Here is a 27,604-nt window from a genome sequence, read left to right as displayed (position 1 = left end):
TGCTGCCTTAACATCTTTAATCAAGGCCCTCACCCACAGCCTGAGAGACGGAGAACTTGAGGAGTCATTCAGAAAAGTCTTCTCTAAACACATGGATCTCACTGGGATCCAAACCTGCCCGACTGATGTGAACAGCTTCTAAGCTGCTCCTTATTTGTGCCTTTAGAGATTTCTCGAGGTTTCTAAGGTGGGCAGTGGAGACAATAGATATTTTTTGATGGTGCCTGCCGTCTCATTGCTTACAGAAGCTCTCATTCACTTCTGTCTTCATCAACCCTGGCTTGAGGTGCAACTCACCACTTTAGAAAGTGAGAAGCTGTTGGAGATGGCAGGCCGTGAAAGGAGAAACCTAGTTGGCCTGGGGTGAAACTGGTGAGAATATAAAGGGAAAACGTGCCAGCCAAAAGCTCGGAAAGTAGAGCGTCAGGATAGAAGGGGAAAAGGGGGAGTAGAAGGTGCGGCTGAAAAATGAGGCGGGGACGCCTGGGGGCCCCAGTCCAGCACCCTGTGTACCTGCTCTGTGCAGCCTGCAGCAGGAGAAGGAAACTGTTGCCCTGACTGTACCGCCTGTGTTTGACTGGCTGCTGTAGTCAGGAAGACATGGAGCGCTCCCCGACATCAGCGAAGGGGCACCCTGGTGTGCTGGTTTTGGCTGGGATAGAGTTAATGTTCCTCATAGTAGCTAGTACGGGGCTATGGATGTCTGGGGAGCCTTGGCTTGGATGCCTCCATTGACTCAGCCGATTCCCCTCCCTCAGCAGGGGTAAAGGAGATCCCTCCCTGTCAGTGTCCAGGTGCCCTGCCTAACGACGGGACAAGGCAGGGTGATTGTCAGACCTAACGGTGTCTCTGAGAGGAGAAAGGACAGTGCTGGGAAGAAATGTCTCTGCAGAGGTGAGACAGGCCACATCGGTGATTACTTCAGTCTCTTTCCACATGGGATCCTGGAGAGCCCCAGGGACAGCTGGCGGGAGCGCAGCGTGGGGTGGGGGGCAGAGAAAGTGACGTCTTGGGCAGGTCCTGTCCTCCTGGGCTGAGACAGGCTCCTGGGATGGAGGGAGCTCAGGGTAAGCAGGCAGCACTGCAGAGAGACGGCTCTGCCAAGGAACAACTCCTCTGCAAAGCGTGGCAGGGCTCAGAGGAAAGGAGTAGGGCAGAGAGAGATTGAAAGCAGCCTGGAGTGGGAGGACAGAGGAGAGCTCAAAGGAAGAAATCGTTACAGCCCTTGACACGGTAAGTCTCTTGGTGCAGGGCAATGCAGCTGCGGTTCCTGGCAGGGTCTCCTACAGCTATCGTAGCCTACAGGATCCGTCGGGAGGACTCCCAGTCCAGGGGCTCATGTTAGACAAGCGTGAAGGGGTGAAGCCAGGGTGTGCACCCAGAGCTGCCCAGGGCATTTCAGAGGGGACTTTTCCAGAGGAAGATCAAGGCAGGGGATACCTTAAAGGTGAAGAGCTTTCCGGAGTCTATGCTCTCAGTTTCCTGCTCTTTCAGGGAAAAGGCGCTGCTATGTTTGGAGAGGGAGACTGAGAGTCCTGAGCCGCTACACTGAGGGATCAGTGGGTGTGGTAGGAGCCAAGTAAACTGCTTTCATCCACTCCTCTACCTGCGGAGAGCACCAGCATCACCTTTGTTGCCCTCATCGAGGTTTGTCTGACCTGCTCCTTACTGCCTGCAAACGGGGAGAACCTCTAGAGAGTGCCTGAAACGGGGAGGTTTCTTCAGGTCAGAGCTGAGCCGACAGTAGTTGCTGATGGGGTCTGTGATCCCAGGCAGGGGAAAAATTGAGGGCAGAGGAACAGTTTGCGGCAGGGATAGCTCCAGGCAGCAGACACATGGCCAGAGAGCTCTACGCAGCTCCGACCAGAAATGTCACGGGAGGGAGAATTTGGAAAGCTGCCTGTCATCCCCTCCAACGCAGACGCCTTCCTCTGAGCCAGAGCCCTGGTCTCGTCTCCCACCCAGCAGAGCCTCTGCCCTCAAGGCTGCGTGGTCCAGGGCAGGAGTTGCCTCCTCTGCAGCCAGAGCTCTAGCACGGCAGAGGTGCATCTCTCCTGACACGTGGCCACTTGCCTCTGCAGAGCAAAGGGGCTGAGAGCGACTGCCCTGGGATTTTGCTAACTGGGAGGGGCAGCGCTCTGCTGGGTAAGGAGAAGGCTTTGCCGAGTGCCCGGCCACCTCTCCTCTCCTTGCTTCCCTTAGGAGGAGAGTCACAGAGTCTTTCTGTGACTGTACCGCCTGTGTTTGACTGGCTGCTGTAGTCAGGAAGACATGGAGCGCTCCCCGACATCAGCGAAGGGGCACCCTGGTGTGCTGGTTTTGGCTGGGATAGAGTTAATGTTCCTCAGAGTAGCTAGTACGGGGCTATGGATGTCTGGGGAGCCTCGGCGTCTCACACAGCACTACAGGCCTGTATGTGGCCATTAGCTGAGCGGCTGCCCTGAGTCTCCACCTGGTTGTGCTGCTCTTCTTCCTGCTCTTGGGGTCCCTGGCCATAACAGTGGTGGTGTGGCGCAAGGGGTGGGGGTGTTGAGTGCCTGCTCTGACGCTGCCCTGGAGGGCGCTGCCCTGGAGGTGTCTCCATGGGACCAAGGTGCCCAAGCCCTCTCTTAATTGTCCAGGCTGGAGACACTGCAGTCCGTGGTTGGGCAATGAGACGCTGCTTCCCTTAGCAGACACCACCTTAAGGCACCTGACTATGCTGGACAGGGAGTCCTGCGAGGCTGTGAGCATCACTCCAGAAGGGCATCGCTCTCCTGTCGGACCTCTGTGATGTCTGAGAGCACCTGATCTGCCCATGCGAATCAGCATCCCTGTCCTGTCCTCTTCATCACACTCTGCATAGCTCTGCTGGCAAGGAGAGGTGGTTTTAAATCTCCACGTTGAACAGGACCCCTCTGCTCCCAGTACAGTCCGGTTTCTTTTTCAGAGCAACCTCTGTGTGTGGTCCTCCTCCAGCTGAGAGCGGTGCGAGCACAGGGCAGCTGGGCACCCGGCTGATGGACAGAGCAGCCCTCCTGGACGTGAGCACTGACGGAGGTTTACACTGAGAGCAAAGGGGCAACGGGGGGATTTCACCCTTTCCAAGAACATCTCCCAAGTGGGATGGGGGGGTCTGAAGTCTAAAACACAGGGTAACGAGACACATTTGCTGCACGTCATCTCCCCCCCTCCTCTGTGGAAGAAAGCATCCTTCTGAGCTTTTTACCCTCCGCTCTGGTGCAGCCCAGGGAACTCCTCCCCGGGAACCCTCCCTCCAAATTATCTGGGCTGTTGCTACCTCCATGTGTCATTGCTGTAAAGCAGGGCTGACCCTGAAGGAGCCCACGGGTAGAGGGCACTGCTGTGCACCGCGCCCTCAGCCAGCACAAACCAGAGCTGAAGCCTCGGAGCTGCAGAACAGTCCCCCAGGCAAGAAAAGCACCCTCGGGTGTTTCACAATGAATGAATTAAGTTTTGCTCAGAGAAGCTTCTCTGAATTTTTCTGGTTTATCTCCTTTGGCAGTTTGAATGCCCAGAAGCAGCAGATGTCCAATGGCAGCTCCACCACTGAGTTCCTCCTCCTGGCATTTGCAGACACGCGGGAGCTGCAGCTCTTGACCTTCTGCCTCTTCCTGGGCATCTACCTGGCTGCCCTCCTGGGCAACGGCCTCATCATCACCGCCGTAGCCTGCGACCACCGCCTCCACACCCCCATGTACTTCTTCCTCCTCAGCCTCTCCCTCCTCGACCTGGGCTCCATCTCCACCACTCTGCCCAAAGCCATGGCCAATTCCCTCTGGGACACCAGGGCCATCTCCTACCCAGGATGTGCTGCCCAGCTCTTTTTATTTGTCTTTTTTACCTCAGCTGAGTATTTCCTTCTCACCGTCATGGCCTACGACCGCTACGTTGCCATCTGCAAACCCCTGCACTACGGGACCCTGCTGGGCAGCAGAGCTTGTGCCCACATGGCAGCAGCTGCCTGGGGCAGTGCGTTTCTCCATGCTCTGCTGCACACGGCCAATACATTTTCACTCCCACTCTGCCGAGGCAATGCCCTGGACCAGTTCTTCTGTGAAATCCCTCACATCCTCAAGCTCTCCTGCTCAGACTCCTACCTCAGGGAGGTTGGGCTTCTTGTGGTTAGTGTCTATTTATATCTGGGGTGTTTTGTTTTCCTTGTGGTGTCCTATGTGCAGATCTTCAGGGCCGTGCTGAGGATCCCCTCGGAGCAGGGACGGCACAAAGCCTTTTCCACGTGCCTCCCTCACCTGGCCGTGGTCGCCCTGTTTCTCAGCACTGGCACGTTTGCCTACCTGAAGCCCCCCTCCATCTCCTCCCCATCCCTGGACCTGGTGGTGTCGTTTCTGTACTCGGTGGTGCCTCCAGCAGTGAACCCCCTCATCTACAGCATGAGGAACAAGGAGATCAAGGATGCCCTGCGCAAACTCTGTGAACACGGACTACTGCAGCATCAATAAGGTGTCCATCATCCTCAGGAAAAGCTCGGATGCTCTTTTGCTCATATGTGCCTTGTTTTTCTCTTGGTTTATTATTCTTCATGTATTCCTTCTACTTAAATACTAATATTCTTCCCCCTCTAGCAGTGTTTTCTGACCCAAAAGACCTCATGTACATATGGAGCCGGGCTCCCTGTGTCGGTAAAGACAATAAAGAATCCAGCAGAATATTATTTGTCTCTGCTCCCATCTCTTAGATCTCCTCTGGAGCTGGGGGTGCAGCCCCAGCACACAGGAGAGGTCAAGGAGCCATGAGCCCAGCTGCCACATGGAGGAGCAGCACTTGTGGACCTTGGGGCTGCCCCTCGCTGCCTCAGTGGACAGATCCTTTCTGCCACCTTCACATCGGGGCTGCTGCTTCCCTGGAGCCGTGGCCATGGACAACCGCAGGATCTGGTCTTATTAGAGCAGCCCTGCCAGCGCAGGGCCCTGTGGAGAGCACGGGCTGGGAACCTGGAGGCCATCAGCGCTCGCTGCCGGCAGCGGCCCAGGCTCTGGAGGTACAGCCTCTCAGTGTCTGGAGGGGGGAACGCAGGGACGTCGTCACCGGCTGGGGGACAAAGTGCCACCCTCTCCCCCCACTGGCAAGGGCGGACTCACAGTTGAGGGCGGCGGCCCTCTTGCAGGGCCGGGCGCTGGCGGCAGCAGGAGGGAGAGGGGTGCAGAGGTGGCGCCAGGCAGCCTCGCTGTCGCACACCTCCTGGAGGCAGCGGCAGGTCTGGCCCAGTCTCAGCAGGTCGGGCAGCGTCGGGAAGGAGACGATGTGCAGTAGCTGTGGGGAGAGAGGGGGCGAGAGCAGCAACCCTGGGACCCCCCCTGCTTTCAGGGGGAGACCCCAGCCCCGCCATCCACCCCTGCTCAACTCACCAGCTCAGGGGGGAGACGCTGCATGGCGGCCACGTCCTCCCCCTCCTCACCACCCTTCAGGCTCCTGTGGGGTTGGGCTGCGGGCAGGGCATGTGGGTGAGGTGATGGCGGGCAGCCCCACGGCAAGCACCACCCCCACCCCTCCTCAGCCACCCCACCGCCACCCCGGCGGCCTCACCGCCATGTCCTCACCACCGACAGCTGGATGCTGGCGGCGATGGCGATCTCTTTCCAAGCAGTGGATGGAGATCAATCTGGGGTTACTTAGGTAAGGTCAACCCTTAAGAGTCCATTGGCTGAGACGGGATGCATCCAAGGATGCTGAGAGACCAGCCGATGTCATAGCAGGGCCGCTCTGGTACATTTTGGAAGGTCACCATGACCGGAGAAAGCAAGAGGCAAATCTTGCATACCTCTTCTAAAGAGAGCCAAGGACTGAGCAGGGGAATTACAGGCTGCAGTGACAGAGGCCAGGGGCTGCGTGGCTGGGGAGCAGCTCTGTGGAAAAGGCTCTGGTGGTCCTTGAGTTTCATTAGGCAAAACATGACCCAGCAGAGGATCCTGGGCTCTTTGAGCAGGACCACAGCCAGAAGAAGCGATTATCCCCCTCTGCTCAGCGCTTTTGACACCACACCCAGAATACTTGCCCAGGTTTAGACCCTGGGCAATGACAGTGAGACACTGGCAAAGAGGAGCCACTTCACCGGAGGGCCACTAAGATGGTAATCCTTCCATTACCCTTCAAGAGTTGGTGCGATTTCCCCAAGAATACCAGTATCTGCAACAACATCAACAACAACAAAGGCATTAATGTCCCTAAATATAAATACCGGCAGTGGAGCAGTGGGCACCTGTGGTAGCCACTTAGGGCAATGCCAATTAGATCAGTATTTGCAATATACAGCATGATACCCAATCCCAAAGTACAGATCTAAAGCGGTTCAGATGAAGGGCGGTCTTGCAAAAGACACCCTTTGTGTTCCCAGGTGGCATGGCCACTGCTGATTGCCCTCCCCAGGCTGGCAGAGGCTGGCTCCCCTTCTGAGGAGGGACTCCCTGCAAGGAAGCCACAGCCGTGGGTGTTGCTCACCTGGTTCTTACTGGCACTTCACTTGGCAGCCCTTCTGGGGTGTTTGATGCCTTCCTGTGACTACTCTTTCTGCACAGAAGATCATAAAAGGAGAATGATTTCATAAAAGAGGGTCATAAAGGCCCTGCTATGGACAAGAAAGCTCACCATGAGCGCTGGAGGGAGCCAGGAAGGTAGTTGGTAAGCACCAGGCCGATCCAGGAAGCTCAAGGCCTCTTCTGAAGCGTAAGCGGCCTTGAGCAGCAGTGCTTGCCCGTGTGGAGGTCTGGGAGAGAGAGTCGGGGCCCATCAGTGAGAATCCAAGTGATGGCTGCTGGCTTTAGCAAATCCTCACAACCATGTCAGAGTCCAGAAAGGGAAGGCACTTGATGGCTGTTGGCAGAGGAGACGCAGAGAATGTTTCCCCCGGGAATATGGCAGGAAGGACCTTGCCCTCTTTTTCTCCTTCAGTCCCCACGCTGGGACGGAGCTCAGGAAACATCCGTGAGCCTGGAGGAAGCCCAGACCTCCTGGGATGAGGTTCTGTCAGTGCAGGGGAAGAGGGAAGGATTTGTGAGACACATGGGAGTGCAGGTGAGGGAGCGGTATATGTGTAGCAACAAGTGTGCTAAGGGTAGGAAGGAGACCTGAACTAGCATGGGTAAGTGTAGGGTGGGGGTCATCCTGAATTGAAGTAGGTTGATTTCTTATAAGTTGAGGCAGCAGAAGAAGGAGGCTGCGCAGGTCAGCGCTGGCATATGGTGTAATGATTCAAACAAGCCTGGGGCTAAGACATCTTGGGTGCTAGGGGAGCATTAGCAGGGCTTTGGAAGAAACTGGGTGAGTTGTTGGGAACTCACAGGCACTGGCACATCCTCAGAAAACATTGTGTTTGAAGACACAACCAGTGAGCGTACAGGGACACCAGTTTGGGAGATCCCGGCTCAGAGTGAGGCAGGGAAGCAAGGGGGTGGTTAAAGGTTTCAAGGAAGCAGGCACAGGTATAGGAGAGTGTAGGACAGCCTGTGGTGGGGACAAGCAAGGGCCTTGGTGGGGCTGGGACAGCCCCCAACAGAACTGAGATCCTTGTCCTCTCAACTATGGCTCCTGCTTCTTCCAGTGGGGCCCATGAGAGGACAGCAGTTCCTTATGTTCCCAGTGCCTTGTGGCCTCCTCACCTCCACAGAGGCTGGGAGGTGTCCTACCGCTGTCCTGCACTCAGCATTGCACACCCCCACCTCTCACCGCCCCCAGGAAAAGCCCCGAGACTCCCATGAGGGAAGAATCCCCTTTCCCAGGGGACAGGGCTCAGGCCTTTGCTCTCTTGATTGAGGAAATGCATCAAAGGCTTTCAGAGCCACCTCCACATGGGCTTTTCCACCTGTAACCAGTGCTTCTGACTTTCTGCTTCACCAGTCCCCAGGGACGGGAATCTTCTCTGGTCATGCCCTCCACGGTCTCTCCGGTGATGGGCATCAGTGGGGCCTGCCAACACCCTCAGGAACTCCGAGTTTTGCTGCTGACTTTTACTTCTCTAGAGGCTTGTTCAATCTGCCAGGACCTGCAGGATCTTGCCACTAGAGGGCTCATTAACATGCAAAACGCCCCAACAAGCCAAGTGTCTGTGCGTAGTGTTCCTTAATCCCTCAGTTCTTATGGGGTTCTTTTGAGAGATTTCAGAAGCCAATAGATTTCAATACTAAACAAGAACAAGTTAGGATTCCTTCTTCTTTTAATTTTTTCTTTGTATTTCTTCTTACACACATTAAGTGATATCAGCAATCTCCAGACAATATTGATCCTGAACGTCTCCTAATGGAGCCTGAATATGGAAGTCAAGACCCTTTATGTCAGACACCCTACGGACAGTCTTTGCCCCAACCCCACCATTTCTCTCACCAGGCAACTAGGACTTAGAGCAGCCTGTTCCAACCTGAGCTTTCCCCACTGAAGTCTGTAGCTGCATGTTTCCGCTCCTGGGCACCAATTCCCACCTGCTTTACCGGGAAAAGGAGCTGACACGGAAGGATGTTTCTTAATTGCCAACAAAGAAAACCAAAGGGAGGCAGAGTTCAATAAACAAAAGACCTTCCTCAGCTGTGTGGTGAGTCCACGTTACCTCCACCGAAGTTCACTTTCCATTCTGGACGGCCTTAGGCTAATCGCAAACCCATTGTTGTGTCAAGCACAGATCACCCCAAGACCCCCCAAAACTCTCCCTGCCCCGGACTCTGTCCATAGTCGCTCTCTGCACACAGTGAGTCACACGTTGGAGTCACAAGCTCCCTCCATTCCCAGAGGCAAGCAAAGAGGCAGAGGGAATGAAATGCTCTCTCTTGACGAGCTAAAGCTGCACTGCTCCCAAAATGTCAGGGGCTCAGGAGCATCTTCAAGTGGTCTCTGCAACACGCAGATCCCCTCATTTGTCATTCGCTGGAGGGTAAGTTACATGTGACTCCATTGTAGGTGAAGACAGGGATGAGAGTGACCTGCTACAGTGTAGGACACCTCGGGTGCAATTGCCCAGGCTTACCTTTCTGGTCCAAGGAGAGAAATGGGTTGTCTCCACTGAGATGCCCTGGCCTCCCCTGCCTGTCCACCAGCTCCTGCTCCAGAAAGGCTCTTGTCGGTCCTGGCTCACATTCCCCAGTCCCTTGTGGAGGCTTCAGCTGCTCCCACGGCTCCTGGAGGAAGTTGCCCCCTCGGTGTGGGTAACTGAGTCAAGCCCTGGAGGAAGAGGTTAGGCAGAAGTTGAAACAGATGCAGGAAAGGCCTGGGTGTGAGAAGTGGTCAGGAAGTCTGCATTTTCAGATCTTTGGTGCTGGTCTGTAAAGTCTCATGAATTTTTCCATAGGACATGACACGGAGCAGCAAGCTGATGGCACTTTCTCACCCCCTTTGGAAATACAGGGTTAGGCAGCCATTTCCAAAACCACATTTCATCCCAGCACTTTGCATGGAGAAACTGTGTTCCGAGGACATGTTTATTCTAACACATTTCACATGTACATCTCATATCTAAATGGAGCTGGGAGCAATGAAGGCTGGATAAGTTGGACAGATGCTGCATGTATCTCTTTGCTGTCAAGCAATGGCCCCACCTGCTGGCACTTCCCTCATACCGTCCCTTTTTTGGAGATGGCCAAATCTTTATGGGGTTGTGCAATGGCATAACACCCCGGCCCTCCACGTGCCAGACCACCACCAGTGTACATGTTCCCTGAGTTCACCCAGTCACCTTCTCCTTCAGGCACCCAGAAATGCAATCCCAGAGGACATGCTCTGGGACACGTTCCCCATCTAAAGTGAAGCTAAGCAGCCTTTAGCTCCCCAGCTCATTCCCTGGACCTTTCTGAAAGATGCGTGCAGCATCTACTTTTTGCCAGCTGTCAGGGAGTCCCGCCAGTCTCCATGACCTTTCAAAGATGACAGAGAGCGGTCTCACTGTGACATTGTCTTACTTTCTCAGCACCTCTCGATGTGACCCGTCCATTCCCATGTCCTGGTAATGGTGGAGTTTGCTCAAGTAGCCCCTGATATCATTCCTGTCCTCCGTTGGCTGTTCTCCTCCAGAGCCCTGCCTTGAGGCACAAAGGCCTGGGAGACCTTGCTGGTGAAGTCTGAGGCAAAAAGGACATGGAGGATCTCAGGTCTGTCTTTACCTACTCTTCCTAAATCCAGCAGTGTCCAATCAGTATCTTTGTTTTCTTCTGGAAGTGTTCCTGAAGGAGGAAAAGCTCGTTATGATTGCCTGGAATTCGCTTTCAGGTTTTTGATACAGAGATATTTGATAGAGACAAATCTTCTGCTTGGAGGATGCTGTCCTTGGAGACCAGCTGTACTGAGCTCTGCTGCCCTTCAGTGGTGCTGACTATTGGATCCCCACTGAAACTCCCCAGAAGAGGCACAAGTCTGCTCCTCTGAGGTCCAACGTCTCCACTCTTCCATTCCGCTTCCTCACTCCCCTCGGGTGATGGGACCCCACTATTTCAGGGCCACGACAGCCAATCCTCACACCTCTGACCAGCTCTTCCTTCCTTGCAAGTATCACATCCAGGTTGGCATTATTTTGGTTGGCCCATCTGGCCGCTGTGCTAAGACGTTGTGCCAAGACACTCCAGGAACCGCCTGGACTGTGCATGCTGCTGTGTTCCCCTTTCAGAAATTGCCAGGGTCATTGCAGGCCCCAGGGAGACCCAGGCTTCTACAGCCAGAGGCTTCCTTGGGATCCTTCAAAAAGACTGTACCCGCTTCCTCACCCTGACTGCGGGTTCCTTATCTCCCACCATGAGAGGCCACTTTTACTGGCCTCTCCTCGGACCCTCCCTCACAAGGGATCACCAAACTCTTCACCCGCCCCACAGAGGAGCTCCATACATCCCGTTAAAGCCTTCACTTTCAGGGAACCCCACTCCTGATCCTTCCAGCCTGTCCCTCCTGAAGAGCCGATACCCATCCAGTGCAGCACTCCACGCTGTGTGCCTTGTCCAGCCGCGCTGTGGCTGTTACTCTATCGATGTCAAAAAGCACAGGCTCTCGCTCCGCTTGTCTGCTGCCCTGGCTGAGGGCATGGGTGCCCATCTGGGCTGTGGCACCTCAGGTGTAGCTCCAGGCCAAGCTCTGACTCGCCTTAAAGGAAACCTGGTACCGAGCGTCGACATCCTTCTGTGTGCAAAGGCTTTGCTTCACAGCAGAGAAGCTCAAGCTGAAATTGAGTGCCGAGTGTGAGCAAATCCTGCTGTCCCCAAGGCCAGAGAGAAACAGGGCTGGGAACTGCAGCCCTGGCAAGAAACAAGGTTTTTCTCAGTGGTGTCTCTGCTGCCCCTGAGGGCCTTTGGCAAAGGTGAAGCTGATCTCCATGAACAACAAGGTGCTGCTGAGAGGCCCCCTGTGAAAATTGTTTGTCTGTTCCCTGACTGTCTAATCAAGGGGGTGAGTAAAGGTTGGGGAAGAGATAAAAGAGCAGTTTGAGAGGGCAGGCACATGAGCGGAGACCCCGGTGTGATGTGCCTTGTCTTCCTGGACTGCCCTACATCTCCTGCATGGAGAAGGGAGAGACCTTGCCACAGTGCAGTGGCCATCAGTCACTTGTGTTAGGAAAATGTGCAACTGGCCCGTGCTGTCCGAGGAGAGAAGCTCGGACACAAAGCACGGAATTACACGGGTAAGCATTTATTCATGCGCATGAGGTGTCTGAGCGAAATTGGGGTACCTCAAATGTGGTTTTACACAGGGTTCTTATACCGGTCAAGCATTGAGGTACAACGTGATTTGACTAATCACTAATTAACACACACACAGTACTGATGACCATCATAGTAACACTTCACAAAGCAACTATTTTTCTGCAGCCTCCTCAGCCATCAGCATTCTCGCTGCTTGTCTGTTGATCCAGGCGTCCCTGGAGCTGGTCTATTGATAGTAGCTTATCTGGGCTGCTAGAGACTGGGAGAGTTTCAAAGGTGTGTCAGAGGGACTGGGGTACTGGCGTTATCTTGGTTGTCCAGGGGTCTCTTTCAGCCTTCATGGACAGCTCTAAGGTTCCGAGAAGCAAAGCCCTCATTTCCAGGGCAGGGCTGTTCTTCTGGTCCTTCTGATGAGCTGGTGTCCTTTAGTTTGCTTACTCAAGCGTGATAAATCAGTATACAACGTGAGCTATATCTCCATCTTCAGAAAGTGAATACGTTTTCATAGTATAAAGACTGATTGTCCTAAGAGTTAGGGAGGGAAGTTTTGATAACCTTGGAGCAGGGGATGCCTGTGGCCAGGCGGATTCTGCAGAAGGCTCTTTGATGGTCAAGGATCACCTCTCCGTGATCCAGAATGCTCCACCCCAACATGCAGGAAGTCACGCCAAGGCGTCAGGAGGCTGGCATGGCTGAGAAAGGAGCTCCTGACTAAGGTCAAGCATGAAGAGGAAGCACAGAGAAGGGGGAAGCTGGCTGCCTTCCAGCCTCAATGGTCTATGACTCTGTGCTGGAGAGAGCCATTTGTGTGTGTGTGTGTGCTTGTCTGTGCATGGGGGACCTGGAGGGATGAGGGAATCTTGAGGCCGGCTCCTAGATAGGTGGAAGGTCTAAGACCAGCTCCGGGAGGGACCCGTCCCGTCTGTGTGTCTATACAGGTATACATCTCACACGAACACAGCCTGGCATGCAAACAGCCCAACCCTCATTTCCCTTTCTCCACAGACTGCGATTTGGCTTGGCCTAGAGACCTCCCGAGGTCCCTTCCAGCATGAGTGAGTGTGCATTTCCTTCCACCGCAGGTCTTCCCTTGATGAGGACAGGGAGAGCGCTCAGGTTCCCCAGGACCACAGAGGTAAGCAGACATAAGTGTGACCCACTCAGGTGTGGCTTTTTTGTCCCACTCAACTCACTGACTCAAGGCGGACAGGCAGGTTACCCCAGACCCGCCTCATCATATCCTGAGCTGAACTTTTGCTTTTCCTTTTCCCTCTTTCCCCCTCCCAAATTCTTCTTTTTGATCATCCTCATACATTCCTCGACAAACAGCCCAGCTCTGCTCTTGCCCCACTGGCCCTGGCTTTGCTTGCTTTGTGCCCTCATGAAGTGTTTCTAAGAGGGTCGTCGTGCTGGTTCCTATGTTGGTCAGTACAGAACCAGTAAATCCTGCAATTACCTGCAGTGCCCTGCAACTTCTCATGCGGTTATCTTGTGGTCATGGCTCACCACAACCACGGTGAGCTGTCTGCATGCAAACAAGAAGAGGTGACAAAATGGATCTTCAGTGCAGGGGGACCTTGAGAAACTCTGGGATTCTGCCAACAAAAACTCCTGAAGTTTTCCAAGGAGAAGTGCCCAGTCCTGCATCGGCAGGGAATAACAACCCCATGTATCAGGGAACGTGACCAGCTGAGCAGTGACCCTGAGGAGAAGGGCCTGGGCACTACGAAGGACGCCAGACGAGCCAGTGGTGCATGCTCACCATGAGCAAGGCCAGCTGCACAGGGGGATGTGTTAGGAGGAGCATGGCCACCCAGACATCTTGAGTTTTCATCCCCCTCCAGGGAGCCGTGGTGTGGCCACACCTGCACTAGTGTGTCCCTCTGTGGGAATTCCTGCTCTAGGCAGGTGGGGAGCCACTGGAGAGTGCCCAGAGGAGGTCTGCACATCTCCTGGACTTCAGGCCCCAGTCCCCATCTTTGCCGACCTCCTCCATCCCAACACAACCTCAGGAATGTGATGACCCTGGAGAACCACCGTGCTCTCCAGGCGGCTCCAGATTCTTGTCTCAGAGGATGGGTGTCTTCAGTGTCACCCGTGGGAAAGCTCTGGGAGCGTCCCTGTCCCGCTTTACACCTTCAGCAACGAAGCACCACAGAGCTGCTTGCTCACCCTCCCCGCCACAGGGGATGGGGGGAGAGACGTGGAAGAGTAAAAGTAAGAAAACTCGTGGATTGAGATAAGAACAATTTCATACTTGAAATAATAAGATAATAATAATAAAAATAATAACAACAACAAAAATAAATTGTGATGGAAAGTAAAACAATGAGAGAGAGAAAGAGAGAAATAAACAAAACCGAGGAAGGGGAAAAAAAAATGTGATGCAACTGCTCAGTTTCAACCCCTCTCCAAACCTGAACTTCTGCTGTTTGGACCCTTGGGGGAAGAGCAGGGCTCAGGAGGTCCCACAGCATTCTCAAGGCAGTGGAAGAGGACTGTGAGGAATCTCACTAGCTCACAGGCCTCAAGGAGGAGAGGGGTGGGAATGCTATGATGAGGTCAGCGGTACCTCAGAATTTCATGGGCCAGCAGGAGGCACGTGGCTGTGAAGGTGACTGTGATGCCCCTTCTGCCTCTGGAGTTGATTGACCAGCAGCACGAACATGGCTGGTAAAGGACGGGGAGGTCACTTCTTTCTGAGGTAGCTGCTCGGTCAGCCCTTGACTCATGGCTGGGATATTTGCTGTTAGGCTCACATCTGCCAGCGTCCTTGATAGGCCAGCAGAAGGCACCTGCCTGGACCGTGGATTGTGGGAAGCCGTTTCCCTAATGAGCGGGAGGCCTCTCCAGGAAGAGGCGTTGGATATGGGTTGTCACTTCCTTTCCACCTGAGTAACTGGTGGGGCAGGGGCAGGCACACAGCTTGGCCGTGTCAGTCCCAGAAGCTGAAAGGCCAGCAGCAGGCACGTGGCTTGGAAGACCATGGTGAGGTTACGTCTGTCGAGTCGGCCGATAGGCCACAAGAAGGCTGATGGCTCGGGATGTGATGATGTTATCAACTGTGTCTGAGAAGCTCATAGGCCAGGAGGAGGCACGTGGCCGTGAAGGCGAGTGTGAGGCCACTTTAGTCTCCAATCTCCTGGAGTGATTGGCCATCAGCAGGCACAGGGCTGGGCTGTTGACCGTGACATTCACTTCTGGCTGAGAACCTGATAGCCAGCAGCAGGCACACGTGACTTGGTGGTTGTTTTGTACCTGGAGGTTCTGGTTTGTTATGTCCCCAGTAAGAAAGGCACTCAGACTCTGCGAGGCATTCTTTACAATGCCATTTGTTAGAGAAACACTCTAAACAAAGAGAGGATCTGTGGGAGACTGGCTGGCTGAGCAGAGGCATGTCAACATAGAATTGATAAGTCAGCAGGATCTCAAGAAGTGGCGAAAACAGCTGGTGTGAGAACTAATAAAGTGCAAGGACACACTGACCTTGTTTACTCCGGCATAAAGCCGACAAGAAAGTTGTGGTTAGCAAAAGGGAACGGCAGCTGGAGGAAACAGGGTGTTGGGAGAAACAAGATGTGTATGTAAATGTTGGGAGAAACAAGGTGTGTATGTAAAGGCTGGCATTTAGGCTACCAACCAATAAGGAGCTTGGCTTTTGTAATATGTATGAGCTAATTAAGGAACCTATAAAGTGTGATGATTGTATTCTAATAAACGAAGTCTGCTGATCCCTCACATTGAGTGACTGCTCCTTCCCTCTGCTTTGGCAAATGGCACGACATTTGGCGCCCGAACAGGGACCCGGCGACCCGATAGCGGAGTCCGGAAGCCACGGCCAGTAGAGAACTAAAGTGCGGTCCTGTAAGCAGCGCAGGAGGTGAAAGGGATATTCGTCCCCGCACCCGGGAGCACCTAAAGAGGCTGTCCCGCCAGCTACGCGCCGCCGAAGTCTGCAAAGGCTGCAATAGAGCGCTCTTTAAAGGTATGAACAGGCAAGCGGCGTATAACTTGCTCAAATGCTTCTTAGAGAAGCGGGGCACAGAAGGGGTAGATTTAAAGAAGGAACTCCCTGACTTGTTAGAGTATGGGGTAGCCCGGGGAATTTTTTTCAGATTCTAATACGGACTGATAACGGAGCAGTCTGGCCAACTGCCTCCCAGTGAGCGACCGCTATCATGGAAACAGAGGCGGCAGCTGTGTTGCTCGTAAGCATCCTCTCCAAGAGAGGGATCGAGACAACGGTAAAACAATTATGTGCGTTGATTAGGACAACGTTGGGGACATTTTAAGGACAGTCAAACTATTTTTTCTGACCTTGAGTGGCGAGAGCTTGGCAATACTATGTGGGAGCAGACTATCACGGGGGATGAAAAGTCAAAGAAGGAGATTAAAACAGTGCGGGAACTATGGAGGTCTGTGTCAGAGACTTTAAAAGCCATGAAAGCTGAAAGAAAGGTGGCTTGTGCAGCCACTCAAATGCTAGCCCCAGAACCCTTGCCTGATAGACCGAAGAATACAACATCTGGACTGTTTCGGTTCTTTGGGCCGTCTGCAGTCCGAGGTATGTCGGGTGCCCCCAAACGAACTGCCTTGGAAGCCAAGTATAGTGTTCTGGGGGGTGACGGCGCTTCTGAACTGCTTGAAACGTACCCTCCGCTTACGGACTGCAAAGATGCAGAAACTAGCGGTAACGGGGCCCCTCTTTCACCTGAGACGGTGGCGGAAGAGCGACGACCCGGAGAGGAGGAGCGGCTGGTTCCGTTAACCCCTCCGTGGCCAACAGCCCCGCCTCTAGGAGTCTCTTCAGGTGCGTCTACTCCACCACAGGGTGACAGCAAAGAACAGAGTATGGCTGGGACTAATGAGCTCCTGAAGAAGGTGGTGCAACAGTTACAGGACTTAACAATTACAGCCCAGAGGGGAGGAATAGAACACCTGTCCGGGGCATCAGGGGAATCCCTACCCCCTTGCCTCTCTGGACCACCAGCGACGGTTCAGCCCAGACGCTGGAGCGAAGTGGCTAGAGACGCTATGCTGGACGGGCAGTGGCAAGCGGTATCCAGCTTGGGGGCGAGTGCTTTTCCTGTGCTGCAAGAGAATAACGGCAATAAGTGGGCACCTCACGATTGGAAAATCCTTCAGCAAGCAAAAAACACTGTGTCCCAGTATGGGATAAAATCAGAAGCTTCACGTCAAATTGTAATCTGGATCTTTTCGGCTGACCTGATGTGCCCTGCTGACTGCCAAAACCTTATGCGGCTTTTATTGTCACCTACGCAGTATTTGTTGTGGGGGTCGGAATGGTCACGGCGGGCGGCAAGTGCTGCGGCACAGCATCAAACGCAGGGGGATCCCCTCTATGGGATTACCGCGGAAATGATAACGGGGACGGGAAGGTTTAACGATATTAATGCTCAGTTGGTTTTTCCTATTGCTTTGTTGCAGTTGTCTGCCAAACTGGTGCTAGATGCCTTTTTAGCCTTACCCGGTTCGTCCACTCCATCCAGCAAGGTGCCACTGAAGCGTATAGTCATTTTGTCGATCGCTTGTGGGGGGCGATATGTGGGAGAGAAAAAAAAAAAAAAAAAAACAAAAAAAAAAAAAAAAAAAAACAAACAAACAAAAAAAAAAAAAACAAAAAAACCAAAGAGTGCCTACAGTGTGTACCGTGAGTATTGTGTCAGTGTTACCATTGTGATAAGAAGTGGTGGGCCCGGTGCACGCGCGCACAAAGGTGATCTGAAACTTGCTATCTGAAAGAAATAGTGCTGTATAGAATATTAATAACCACTGGACACGAAATACAGTTCACGAAACTGCCAAATTGATTATTGTTTGTATAAAAAATAAAAAAAAAATAAAAAAAAAATTTAAAAAAAAAAAAAGAGAAAGGCAATTCGCCTAGAAGAGAAAATGTTGAGCCAGGCAGATGTGATCGTAATTGGGCTAATCTTAATAATCCCAGGGTCGGCAACTATACATCGCATTAACCCAAGGGAAAATATGTGGGTAACCTGGGCAAATAAAACAGGGCAGCCCGTGTTTTGCCTTTCCCTCGCCTCAGCAACTGAGCCGTTTAGGACTTGTTTGTTAGGTATGCCTGGATATAAGGAAGGTGACTTTGCCAGGTTCAGTACTGGCAGCTGTACTAATGTGACTGCAACTAGCAACTGTAGTGCTAACTTGATAAAAGGATTAAATCACTCGCTACCCTGGAATCCCCAGGAGTTGGAACTATTAGGGTCGATGCGAGTTGGAAATACATCTAAAAATTGGACTCAGACATGTTTTATATTTGGGGGACCCCTACAAACGGGTATCCACTTCTACCAGGCAAGAAATTGGACAGGGTGGACTAATGTCACCTCTCACGCATCTTACTACAAGTATCAGGATGCGGGCGATTTTTGTGGTACCAATGACAGTGGTAACACCTATGCTTTAGGAGCGGCTGGAGCGGAAACAAAGGGAGGAATAGGGATCTGGAACAATGGTACCCCAAAGGCGTTGCCCCCACAGGTATTTTTAATATGTGGGGACAGGGCCTGGCAGGGTATCCCAGCAAATGCTGTAGGAGGGCCATGCTACTTAGGAAAATTGACCCTGTTGGCCCCGGGAGAAAATTGGTGGAAAACCATAACAAGAAAAGGGCAACAACAAAGACAAAAAAGAGCCGCCACGGGTCTTTCCCCAGACTGTCGTGATGACGTAATTCTGCCTAGCGACACCGAAAAGGTCTTCCTTTCACTATTTGTACCAGGTGCTGCAGCTGCGAGGGCCCTAAATGAGGTAGGGAAATTAGCTTGTTGGGCTAAAAAGCAGGCTGATGTGACAACAGAGCTTATTGAAAAATTACTTGCAGATCAGGATACCTTCCATCATGCGATTTTACAGAATAGAGCTGCTATTGACTTTCTGTTATTAGCACAAGGACATGGGTGTGAGGATTTTGAAGGGATGTGTTGTATGAATCTGTCTGACCATGGGGAGTCAATCCACAAACAGCTACAATGGTTAAAGGACCACACCAAGAATATTCAACAAGATCAGGGGTTATTCGATACCTGGCTTAAGAATATATTTGGGGAACTGCCATCTTGGATAATAAGTTTAATAAAAGAAAGCTTACGCATTTTAATTGTTATATTAGTAATAAGTATATGCTCTTGTATAATTTTTAGCTGTGTGAAGAAAGCAATTATGAAAATTGTTAATCAAGTCTGGGTTGCTCAAAAACAAGAAGGGGGAATTGTGCAGGAGTGGCTGGTACAGCAGGGGCACAATCTAGTATCCATGAGCAACCCATGTTTTTAACAGTAGCAGGGATATGCTGACAAAAACGGCTGGTGACCTTGACCATCCTTCCCTGAGCAGAAGAAGGAGCCTCACTACGTGATGAACAACAACAGCGGAACAACACCCAGGATAAGGAGGAGGCACAGATCGGCGAGACCAGCCGGCAGCTACCGATGAGAAAGGTGTTGTGAGTGCGTGGACAGCTGTGATTAACCAATTATAGGTTGTTATGAAGAGCGTGCCCAGCCACCCCATCCGTTCCGGTGAATGATGGGGGAGTGACCGGGGAGAAAGACCCCCTGGCTGCTGCGTTTGCAGACTTGCGGGTATCAGACAGCTCCTCCTCATGGCTGGTTAAAAGGACTAGCCAAGCTAAGAGGGATATGTGTAATAGTATTTATATGCATTTTTGTTTTGTGTACCCTGTTTGTTGCAATGTATACGAAAAATGATTGAAAGATCGGTTTCAGCAGTGTTTCTAGTAAAACAAAAAGGGGGAGATGTGGGAATGGGAGTCTCACTAACGGACATTCCTGAGTTTGATTTTAATGAGCAAACACTGCACCACCCGGCATAACAAGACACTTAAGCAGAAAACAACGGAGAAAGGAATGTGCAGCTGGAAGGAGAAAAACAAGATAAAGACCATGAAGGCATTTCGCATGATCAGAAAGAACGGGCCAATCTGCTAGAGGATAGATGCGCGTGAACACAAGGCTGTAACCTATCTGCAAGCTGCAGGTAGCGCGTGTCCATAGCAGTTAACTATATAAGCCCTGTTATAAGTGTAAATAAAGGAGAATGACCATACTCATATTGAGATCTGTCATTACTCCGGAATCGCAACTCCCGCTCCGTCGTCGACACTGAACAAAGGGAAACTCCGACAGGTAAAGACAATAAAGAATCCAGCAGAATATTATTTGTCTCTGCTCCCATCTCTTAGATCTCCTCTGGAGCTGGGGGTGCAGCCCCAGCACACAGGAGAGGTCAAGGAGCCATGAGCCCAGCTGCCACATGGAGGAGCAGCACTTGTGGACCTTGGGGCTGCCCCTCGCTGCCTCAGTGGACAGATCCTTTCTGCCACCTTCACATCGGGGCTGCTGCTTCCCTGGAGCCATGGCCATGGACAACCGCAGGATCTGGTCTTATTAGAGCAGCCCTGCCAGCGCAGGGCCCTGTGGAGAGCACGGGCTGGGAACCTGGAGGCCATCAGCGCTCGCTGCCGGCAGCGGTCCAGGCTCTGGAGGTACAGCCCCTTGGTGACTGGAGGGGGGAACGCAGGGACGTCGTCACCTGCTGGGGGACAAAGTGCCACCCTCTCCCCCCACTGGCAAGGGCGGACTCACAGTTGAGGATGGCGGCCCTCTTGCAGGGCCGGGCGCTGGCGGCAGCAGGAGGGAGAGGGGTGCAGAGGTGGCGCCAGGCGGCCTCGCTGTCGCACACCTCCTGGAGGCAGCGGCAGGTCTGGCCCAGTCTCAGCAGGTCGGGCAGCGTCGGGAAGGAGACGACGTGCAGTAGCTGTGGGGAGAGAGGGGGCGAGAGCAGCAACCCTGGGACCCCCCCTGCTTTCAGGGGGAGACCCCAGCCCCGCCAACCACCCCAGCTCAACTCACCACTCAGGGGGGAGATGCTGCATGGCGGCCACGTCCTCCCCCTCCTCACCACCCTTCAGGCTGCTGTGGGGTTGGGCTGCGGGCAGGGCATGTGGGTGAGGTGATGGCGGGCAGCCCCACGGCGAGCACCACCCCCACCCCTCCTCAGCCACCCCACCGCCACCCCGGCGGCTTCACCGCCATGTCCTCACCACCGACAGCTGGATGCTGGCAGCGATGGCGATCTCTTTCCAAGCAGTGGATGGAGATCAATCTGGGGTTACTTAGGTAAGGTCAACCCTTAAGAGTCCATTGGCTGAGACGGGATGCATCCAAGGATGCTGAGAGACCAGCCGATGTCATAGTAGGGCCGCTCTGGTACATTTTGGAAGGTCACCATGACCGGAGAAAGCAAGAGGCAAATCTTGCATACCTCTTCTAAAGAGAGCCAAGGACTGAGCAGGGGAATTACAGGCTGCAGTGACAGAGCCCAGGGGCTGCGTGGCTGGGGAGCAGCTCTGTGGAAAAGGCTCTGGTGGTCCTTGAGTTTCATTAGGCAAAACATGACCCAGCAGAGGATCCTGGGCTCTTGGAGCAGGACCACAGCCAGAAGAAGCGATTATCCCCCTCTGCTCAGCGCTTTTGACACCACACCCAGAATACTTGCCCAGGTTTAGACCCTGGGCAACAGCAGTGAGACATTGGCAAAGAGGAGCCACTTCACCGGAGGGCCGCTAAGATGGGAATCCTTCCATTACCCTTCAAGAGTTGGTGCGATTTCCCCAAGAATACCAGTATCTGCAACAACATCAACAACAACAAAGGCATTAATGTCCCTAAATATAAATACCGGCAGTGGAGCAGTGGGCACCTGTGGTAGCCACTTAGGGCAATGCCAATTAGATCAGTATTTGCAATATACAGCATGCTACCCAATCCCAAAGTACAGATCTAAAGCGGTTCAGATGAAGGGCGGTCTTGCAAAAGACACCCTTTGTGTTCCCAGGTGGCATGGCCACTGCTGATTTCCCTCCCCAGGCTGGCAGAGGCCGGCTCCCCTTCTGAGGAGGGACTCCCTGCAAGGAAGCCACAGCCGTGGGTGTTGCTCACCTGGTTCTTACTGGCACTTCACTTGGCAGCCCTTCTGGGGTGTTTGATGCCTTCCTGTGACTACTCTTTCTGCACAGAAGATCATAAAAGGAGAATGATTTCATAAAAGAGGGTCATAAAGGCCCTGCTATGGACAAGAAAGCTCACCATGAGCGCTGGAGGGAGCCAGGAAGGTAGTTGGTAAGCACCAGGCAGATCCAGGAAGCTCAAGGCCTCTTCTGAAGCGTAAGCGGCCTTGAGCAGCAGTGCTTGCCCGTGTGGAGGTCTGGGAGAGAGAGTCGGGGCCCATCAGTGAGAATCCAAGTGATGGCTGCTGGCTTTAGCAAATCCTCACAACCATGTCAGAGCCCAGAAAGGGAAGGCACTTGATGGCTGTTGGCAGAGGAGACGCAGAGAATGTTTGTCCCGGGAATATGGCAGGAAGGACCTTGCCCTCTTTTTCTCCTTCACTCCCCACGCTGGGACGGAGCTCAGGAAACATCCGTGAGCCTGGAGGAAGCCCAGACCTCCTGGGATGAGGTTCTGTCAGTGCAGGGGAAGAGGGAAGGATTTGTGAGACACATGGGAGTGCAGGTGAGGGAGCGGTATATGTGTAGCAACAAGTGTGCTAAGGGTAGGAAGGAGACCTGAACTAGCATGGGTAAGTGTAGGGTGGGGGTCATCCTGAATTGAAGTAGGTTGATTTCTTATAAGTTGAGGCAGCAGAAGAAGGAGGCTGCGCAGGTCAGTGCTGGCATATGGCATGAAGGTTCAAAAAAGTCTGGGGGCCAGGACATCTTGGGTGCTAGGGGAGCATTAGCAGGGCTTTGGAAGAAACTGGGTGAGTTGTTGGGAACTCACAGGCACTGGCACATCCTCAGAAAACTTTGTGTTTGAAGACACAACCAGTGAGGATAAAGAGACACCAGTTAAGCTTGGGAGATCCCGGCTCAGAGTGAGGCAGGGAACCAAGGGGGTGGTTAAAGGTTTCAAGGAAGCAGGCACAGGTATAGGAGAGTGTAGGACAGCCTGGGGTGGGGACAAGCAAGGGCCTTGGTGGGGCTGGGACAGCCCCCAACAGAACTGAGATCCTTGTCCTCTCGGCTATGGCTGCTGCTTCTTCCAGGGGGGCCCGTGAGAGGACAGCAGTTCCTTATGTTCCCAGTGCCTTGTGGCCTCCTCACCTCCACAGAGGCTGGGAGGTGTCCTACCGCTGTCCTGCACTCAGCATTGCACACCCCCACCTCTCACCGCCCCCAGGAAAAGCCCCGAGAGTCCCATGAGGGAAGAATCCCCTTTCCCAGGGGACAGGGCTCAGGCCTTTGCCCTCTTGATTGAGGAAATGCATCAAAGGCTTTCAGAGCCACCTCCACATTGGCTTTTCCACCTGTAACCAGTGCTTCTGACTTTCTGCTTCACCAGTCCCCAAGGACGGGAATCTTCTCTGGTCATGCCCTCCACGGTCTCTCCAGTGATGGGCATCAGTGGGGCCTGCCAACACCCTCAGGAACTCCGAGTTTTGCTGCTGACTTTTACTTCTCTAGAGGCTTCTTCAGTCTGCCAGGACCTGCAGGATCTTGCCACTAGAGGGCTCATTAACATGCAAAACGCCCCAACAAGCCAAGTGTCTGTGCGTAGTGTTCCTAAATCCCTCAGTTCTTATGGGGTTCTTTTGAGAGATTTCAGAAGCCAATAGATTTCAATACTAAACAAGAACAAGTTAGGGTTCCTTCTTTTTTAAATTTTTTCTTTATTTTTCTTCTTACACACATTAAGTGATATCAGCAATCTCCAGACAATATTGATCCTGAACGTCTCCTAATGGAGCCTGAATATGGAAGTCAAGACCCTTTCTGTCAGACCCTCTACGGACAGTCTTTGCCCCAACCCCACCATTTCTCTCACCAGGCAACTAGGACTTAGAGCAGCCTGTTCCAACCTGAGCTTTCCCCACTGAAGTCTGTAGCTGCATGTTTCCGCTCCTGGGCACCAATTCCCACCTGCTTTACCGGGAAAAGGAGCTGACACGGAAGGATGTTTCTTAATTGCCAACAAAGAAAACCAAAGGAAGGCCCAGTTCAATAAACAAAAGACCTTCCTCAGCTGCATGGTAAGTCCACGTTACCTCCACCGAAGTTCACTTTCCATTCTGGACGGCCTTAGGCTAATCGCAAACCCATTGTTGTGTCAAGCACAGATCATCCCAAGACCCCCCAAAACTCTCCCTGCCCCGGACTCTGTCCGTAGTCACCCTTTGCACACAGTGAGTCACACGTTGGAGTCACAAGCTCCCTCCATTCCCAGAGGCAAGCAAAGAGGCAGAGGGAATGAAATGCTCTCTCTTGACGAGCTAAAGCTGCACTGCTCCCAAAATGTCAGGGGCTCAGGAGCATCTTCAAGTAGACTCTGCAACACGCAGATCCCCTCATTTGTCATTCGCTGGAGGGTAAGTTACATGTGACTCCATTGTAGGTGAAGACAGGGATGAGAGTGACCTGCTACAGTGTAGGACACCTCGGGTGCAATTGCCCAGGCTTACCTTTCTGGTCCAAGGAGAGAAATGGGTTGTCTCCACTGAGATGCCCTGGCCTCCCCTGCCTGTCCACCAGCTCCTGCTCCAGAAAGGCTCTTGTCAGTCCTGGCTCACATTCCCCAGTCCCTTGTGGAGGCTTCAGCTGCTCCCATGGATCCTGGAGGAAGTTGCCCCCTCGGTGTGGGCAACTGAGTCAAGCCCTGGAGGAAGAGGTTAGGCAGAAGTTGAAACAGATGCAGGAAAGGCCTGGGTGTGAGAAGTGGTCAGGAAGTCTGCATTTTCAGATCTTTGGTGCTGGTCTGTAAAGTCTCATGAATTTTTCCATAGGACATGACACGGAGCAGCAAGCTGACGGCACTTTCTCACCCCCTTTGGAAATACAGGTTTAGGCAGCCATTTCCAAAACCACATTTCACCCCAGCACTTTGCATGGAGAAACTGTGTTCCGAGGACATGTTTATTCTAACACATTTCACATCTACATCTCATATCTAAATGGAGCTGGGAGCAATGAAGGTTGGATAAGTTGGGTAGATGCTGCATGTATCTCTTTGCTGTCACGCAATGGCCCCACCTGCTGGCACTTCCCTCATACCGTCCCTTTTTTGGAGATGGCCAAATCTTTATGGGGTTGTGCAATGGCATAACACCACGGCCCTCCACGTGCCAGACCACCATTGATGTACATGTTCCCTGAGTTCACCCAGTCACCTTCTCCTTCACGCACCCAGAAATGCAATCCCAGAGGACATGCTCTGGGACACGTTCCCCATCTAAAGTGAAGCTAAGCAGCCTTTAGCTCCCCAGCTCATTCCCTGGACCTTTCTGAAAGATGCGTGCAGCATCTACTTTTTGCCAGCTGTCAGGGAGTCCCGCCAGTCTCCATGACCTTTCAAAGATGACAGAGAGTGGCCTCACTGTGACATTGTCTTACTTTCTCAGCACCCCTGGATGTGACCCGGCCATTCCCACGTACTGGTAATGGTGGAGTTTGCTCAAGTAGCCCCTGATTTGACTCCTGTCCTCCGTTGGCTGTTCTCCTCCAGAGTCCTGTCTTGAGGCACAAAGGCCTGGGAGACCTTGCTGGTGAAGTCTGAGGCAAAAAGGACATGGAGGATCTCAGGTCTCTCTTTACCTACTCTTCCTAAATCCAGCAGTGTCCAATCAGCATCTATGTTTTCTTCTGGAAGTGTTCCTGAAGTAGGAAAAGCTCGTTATGATTGCCTGGAATTCGCTTTCAGGTTCCAAACTGATTTTTGATAGAGAGAAATCTTCTGCTTGGAGGATGCTGTCCTTGGAGACCAGCTGTACTGAGCTCTGCTGCCCTTCAGTGGTGCTGACTATTGGATCCCCACTGAAACTCCCCAGAAGAGGCACAAGTCTGCTCCTCTGAGGTCCAACGTCTGCACTCTTCCATTCTGCTTGTTGTCCTAAGATGCTCCAGGAACCGCCTGGACTGTGCATGCTGCTGTGTTCCCCTTTCAGAAATTGCCAGGGTCATTGCAGGCCCCAGGGAGACCCAGGCTTCTACAGCCAGAGGCTTCCTTGGGATCCTTCAAAAAGACTGTACCCACTTCCTCACCCTGACTGCGGGTTCCTTATCGCCCACCATGAGAGGCCACTTTTACTGGCCTCTCCTCTGACCCTCCCTCACAAGGGATCACCAAACTCTTCCCCCGCCCCACAGAGGAGCTCCATACATCCCGTTAAAGTCTTCACTTTCAGGGAACCCCACTCCTGATCCTTCCAGCCTGTCCCTCCTGAAGAGCCGATACCCATCCATTGCAGCACTCCACGCTGTGTGCCTTGTCCAGCCGTGCTGTGGCTGTTACTCTATCGATGTCAAAAAGCACAGGCTCTCGCTCCGCTTGTCTGCTGCCCTGGCTGAGGGCATGGGTGCCCATCTGGGCTGTGGCACCTCAGGTGTAGCTCCAGGCCAAGCTCTGACTCGCCTTAAAGGAAACCTGGTACCGAGCGTCGACATCCTTCTGTGTGCAAAGGCTTTGCTTCACAGCAGAGAAGCTCAAGCTGAAATTGAGTGCCGAGTGTGAGCAAATCCTGCTGTCCCCAAGGCCAGAGAGAAACAGGGCTGGGAACTGCAGCCCTGGCAAGAAACAAGGTTTTTCTCAGTGGTGTCTCTGCTGCCCCTGAGGGCCCTTGGCAAAGGTGAAGGTGATCTCCATGAACAACAAGGTTCTGCTGAGAGGCCCCCTGTGAAAATTGTTTGTCTGTTCCCTGACTGTCTAATCAAGGGGGTGAGTAAAGGTTGGGGAAGAGATAAAACAGGAGTTTGAGAGGGCAGGCACATGAGCGGAGACCCCGGTGTGATGTGCCTTGTCTTCCTGGACTGCCCTACATCTCCTGCATGGAGAAGGGAGAGACCTTGCCACAGTGCAGTGGCCATGAATCACTTGTGTTAGGAAAATGTGCAACCGGCCCGTGCTGTCCGAGGAGAGAGGCTCGGACATAAAGCACGGAATTACAAGGGTAAGCATTTATTCATGCGCGTGAGGTGTCTGAGTGAAATTGGGGTACCTCAAATGTGGTTTTACACAGGGTTCTTATACCGGTCAAGCATTGAGGTACAACGTGATTTGACTAATCACTAATTAACACACACACAGTACTGATGACCATCATAGTAAGACTTCGCAAAGCAACTATTTTTCTGCAGCCTCATCAGCCATCAGCATTCTCGCTGCTTGTCTATTGATCCAGGCGTCCCTGGAGCTGGTCTATTGATAGTAGCTTATCTGGGCTGCTAGAGACTGGGAGAGTTTCAAAGGTGTGTTAGAGGGACTAGGGTACTGGCGTTATCTTGGTTGTCCAGGGGTCTCTTTCAGCCTTCATGGACAGCTCTAAGGTTCCGAGAAGCAAAGCCCTTATTTCCAGGGCAGGGCTGTTCTTCTGGTCCTTCTGATGAGCTGGTGTCCTTTAGTTTGCTTACTCAAGCGTGATAAATCAGTATACAACGTGAGCTATATCTCCATCTTCAGAAAGTGAATACGTTTTCATAGTATAAAGACTGATTGGCCTAAGAGTTAGGGAGGGAAGTTTTGATAACCTTGGAGCAGGGGATGCCTGTGGCCAGGCGGATTCTGCAGAAGGCTCTTTGATGGTCAAGTGTCACCTCTCCATGATCCAGAATGGTCCACCCCAACATGCAGGAAGTCACGCCAAGGCGTCAGGAGGCTGGCATGGCTGAGAAAGGAGCTCCTGACTAAGGTCAAGCATGAAGAGGAAGCACAGAGAAGGGGGGAGCTGGCTGCCTTCCAGCCTCAATGGTCTATGACTCTGTGCTGGAGAGAGCCTTTTGTGTGTGTGTGTGTGTGCGCGCTTGTCTGTGCATGGGGGACCTGGAGGGATGAGGGAATCTTGAGGCCAGCTCCTAGAGAGGTGGAGGGTCTAAGACCAGCTCCGGGAGGGACCCGTCCTCTCTGTGTGTCTATACAGGTATACATCTC

The 27,604-nt window shown here is 52.9% G+C and overlaps 1 protein-coding gene across 1 annotated transcript; it reads left to right on the top strand.

Moving 5' to 3' along the window:
* Positions 1-3,527: 3,527 nt before the first annotated feature.
* LOC143173791 (olfactory receptor 14C36-like) lies at positions 3,528-4,463 on the top strand. Its single transcript, XM_076363929.1, has one exon. It carries the CDS (start codon positions 3,528-3,530, stop codon positions 4,461-4,463), a length of 936 nt encoding a protein of 311 aa, XP_076220044.1.
* The last annotated feature ends 23,141 nt before the right edge of the window (positions 4,464-27,604 follow it).

The sequence above is a fragment of the Aptenodytes patagonicus genome, unplaced genomic scaffold, assembly GCF_965638725.1.
Source record: "Aptenodytes patagonicus unplaced genomic scaffold, bAptPat1.pri.cur scaffold_288, whole genome shotgun sequence".
Taxonomy (NCBI): Eukaryota; Metazoa; Chordata; class Aves; order Sphenisciformes; family Spheniscidae; genus Aptenodytes; species Aptenodytes patagonicus.
Note: the sequence above shows the minus strand (reverse complement) of the source record. Positions and strands in the feature narration are given on the sequence as shown.

Bases quoted from the DNA above. Each gene is read 5' to 3' on its own strand.
- LOC143173791 (XM_076363929.1), top strand. From the start codon at position 3,528: ATGTCCAATGGCAGCTCCACCACTGAGTTCCTCCTCCTGGCATTTGCA.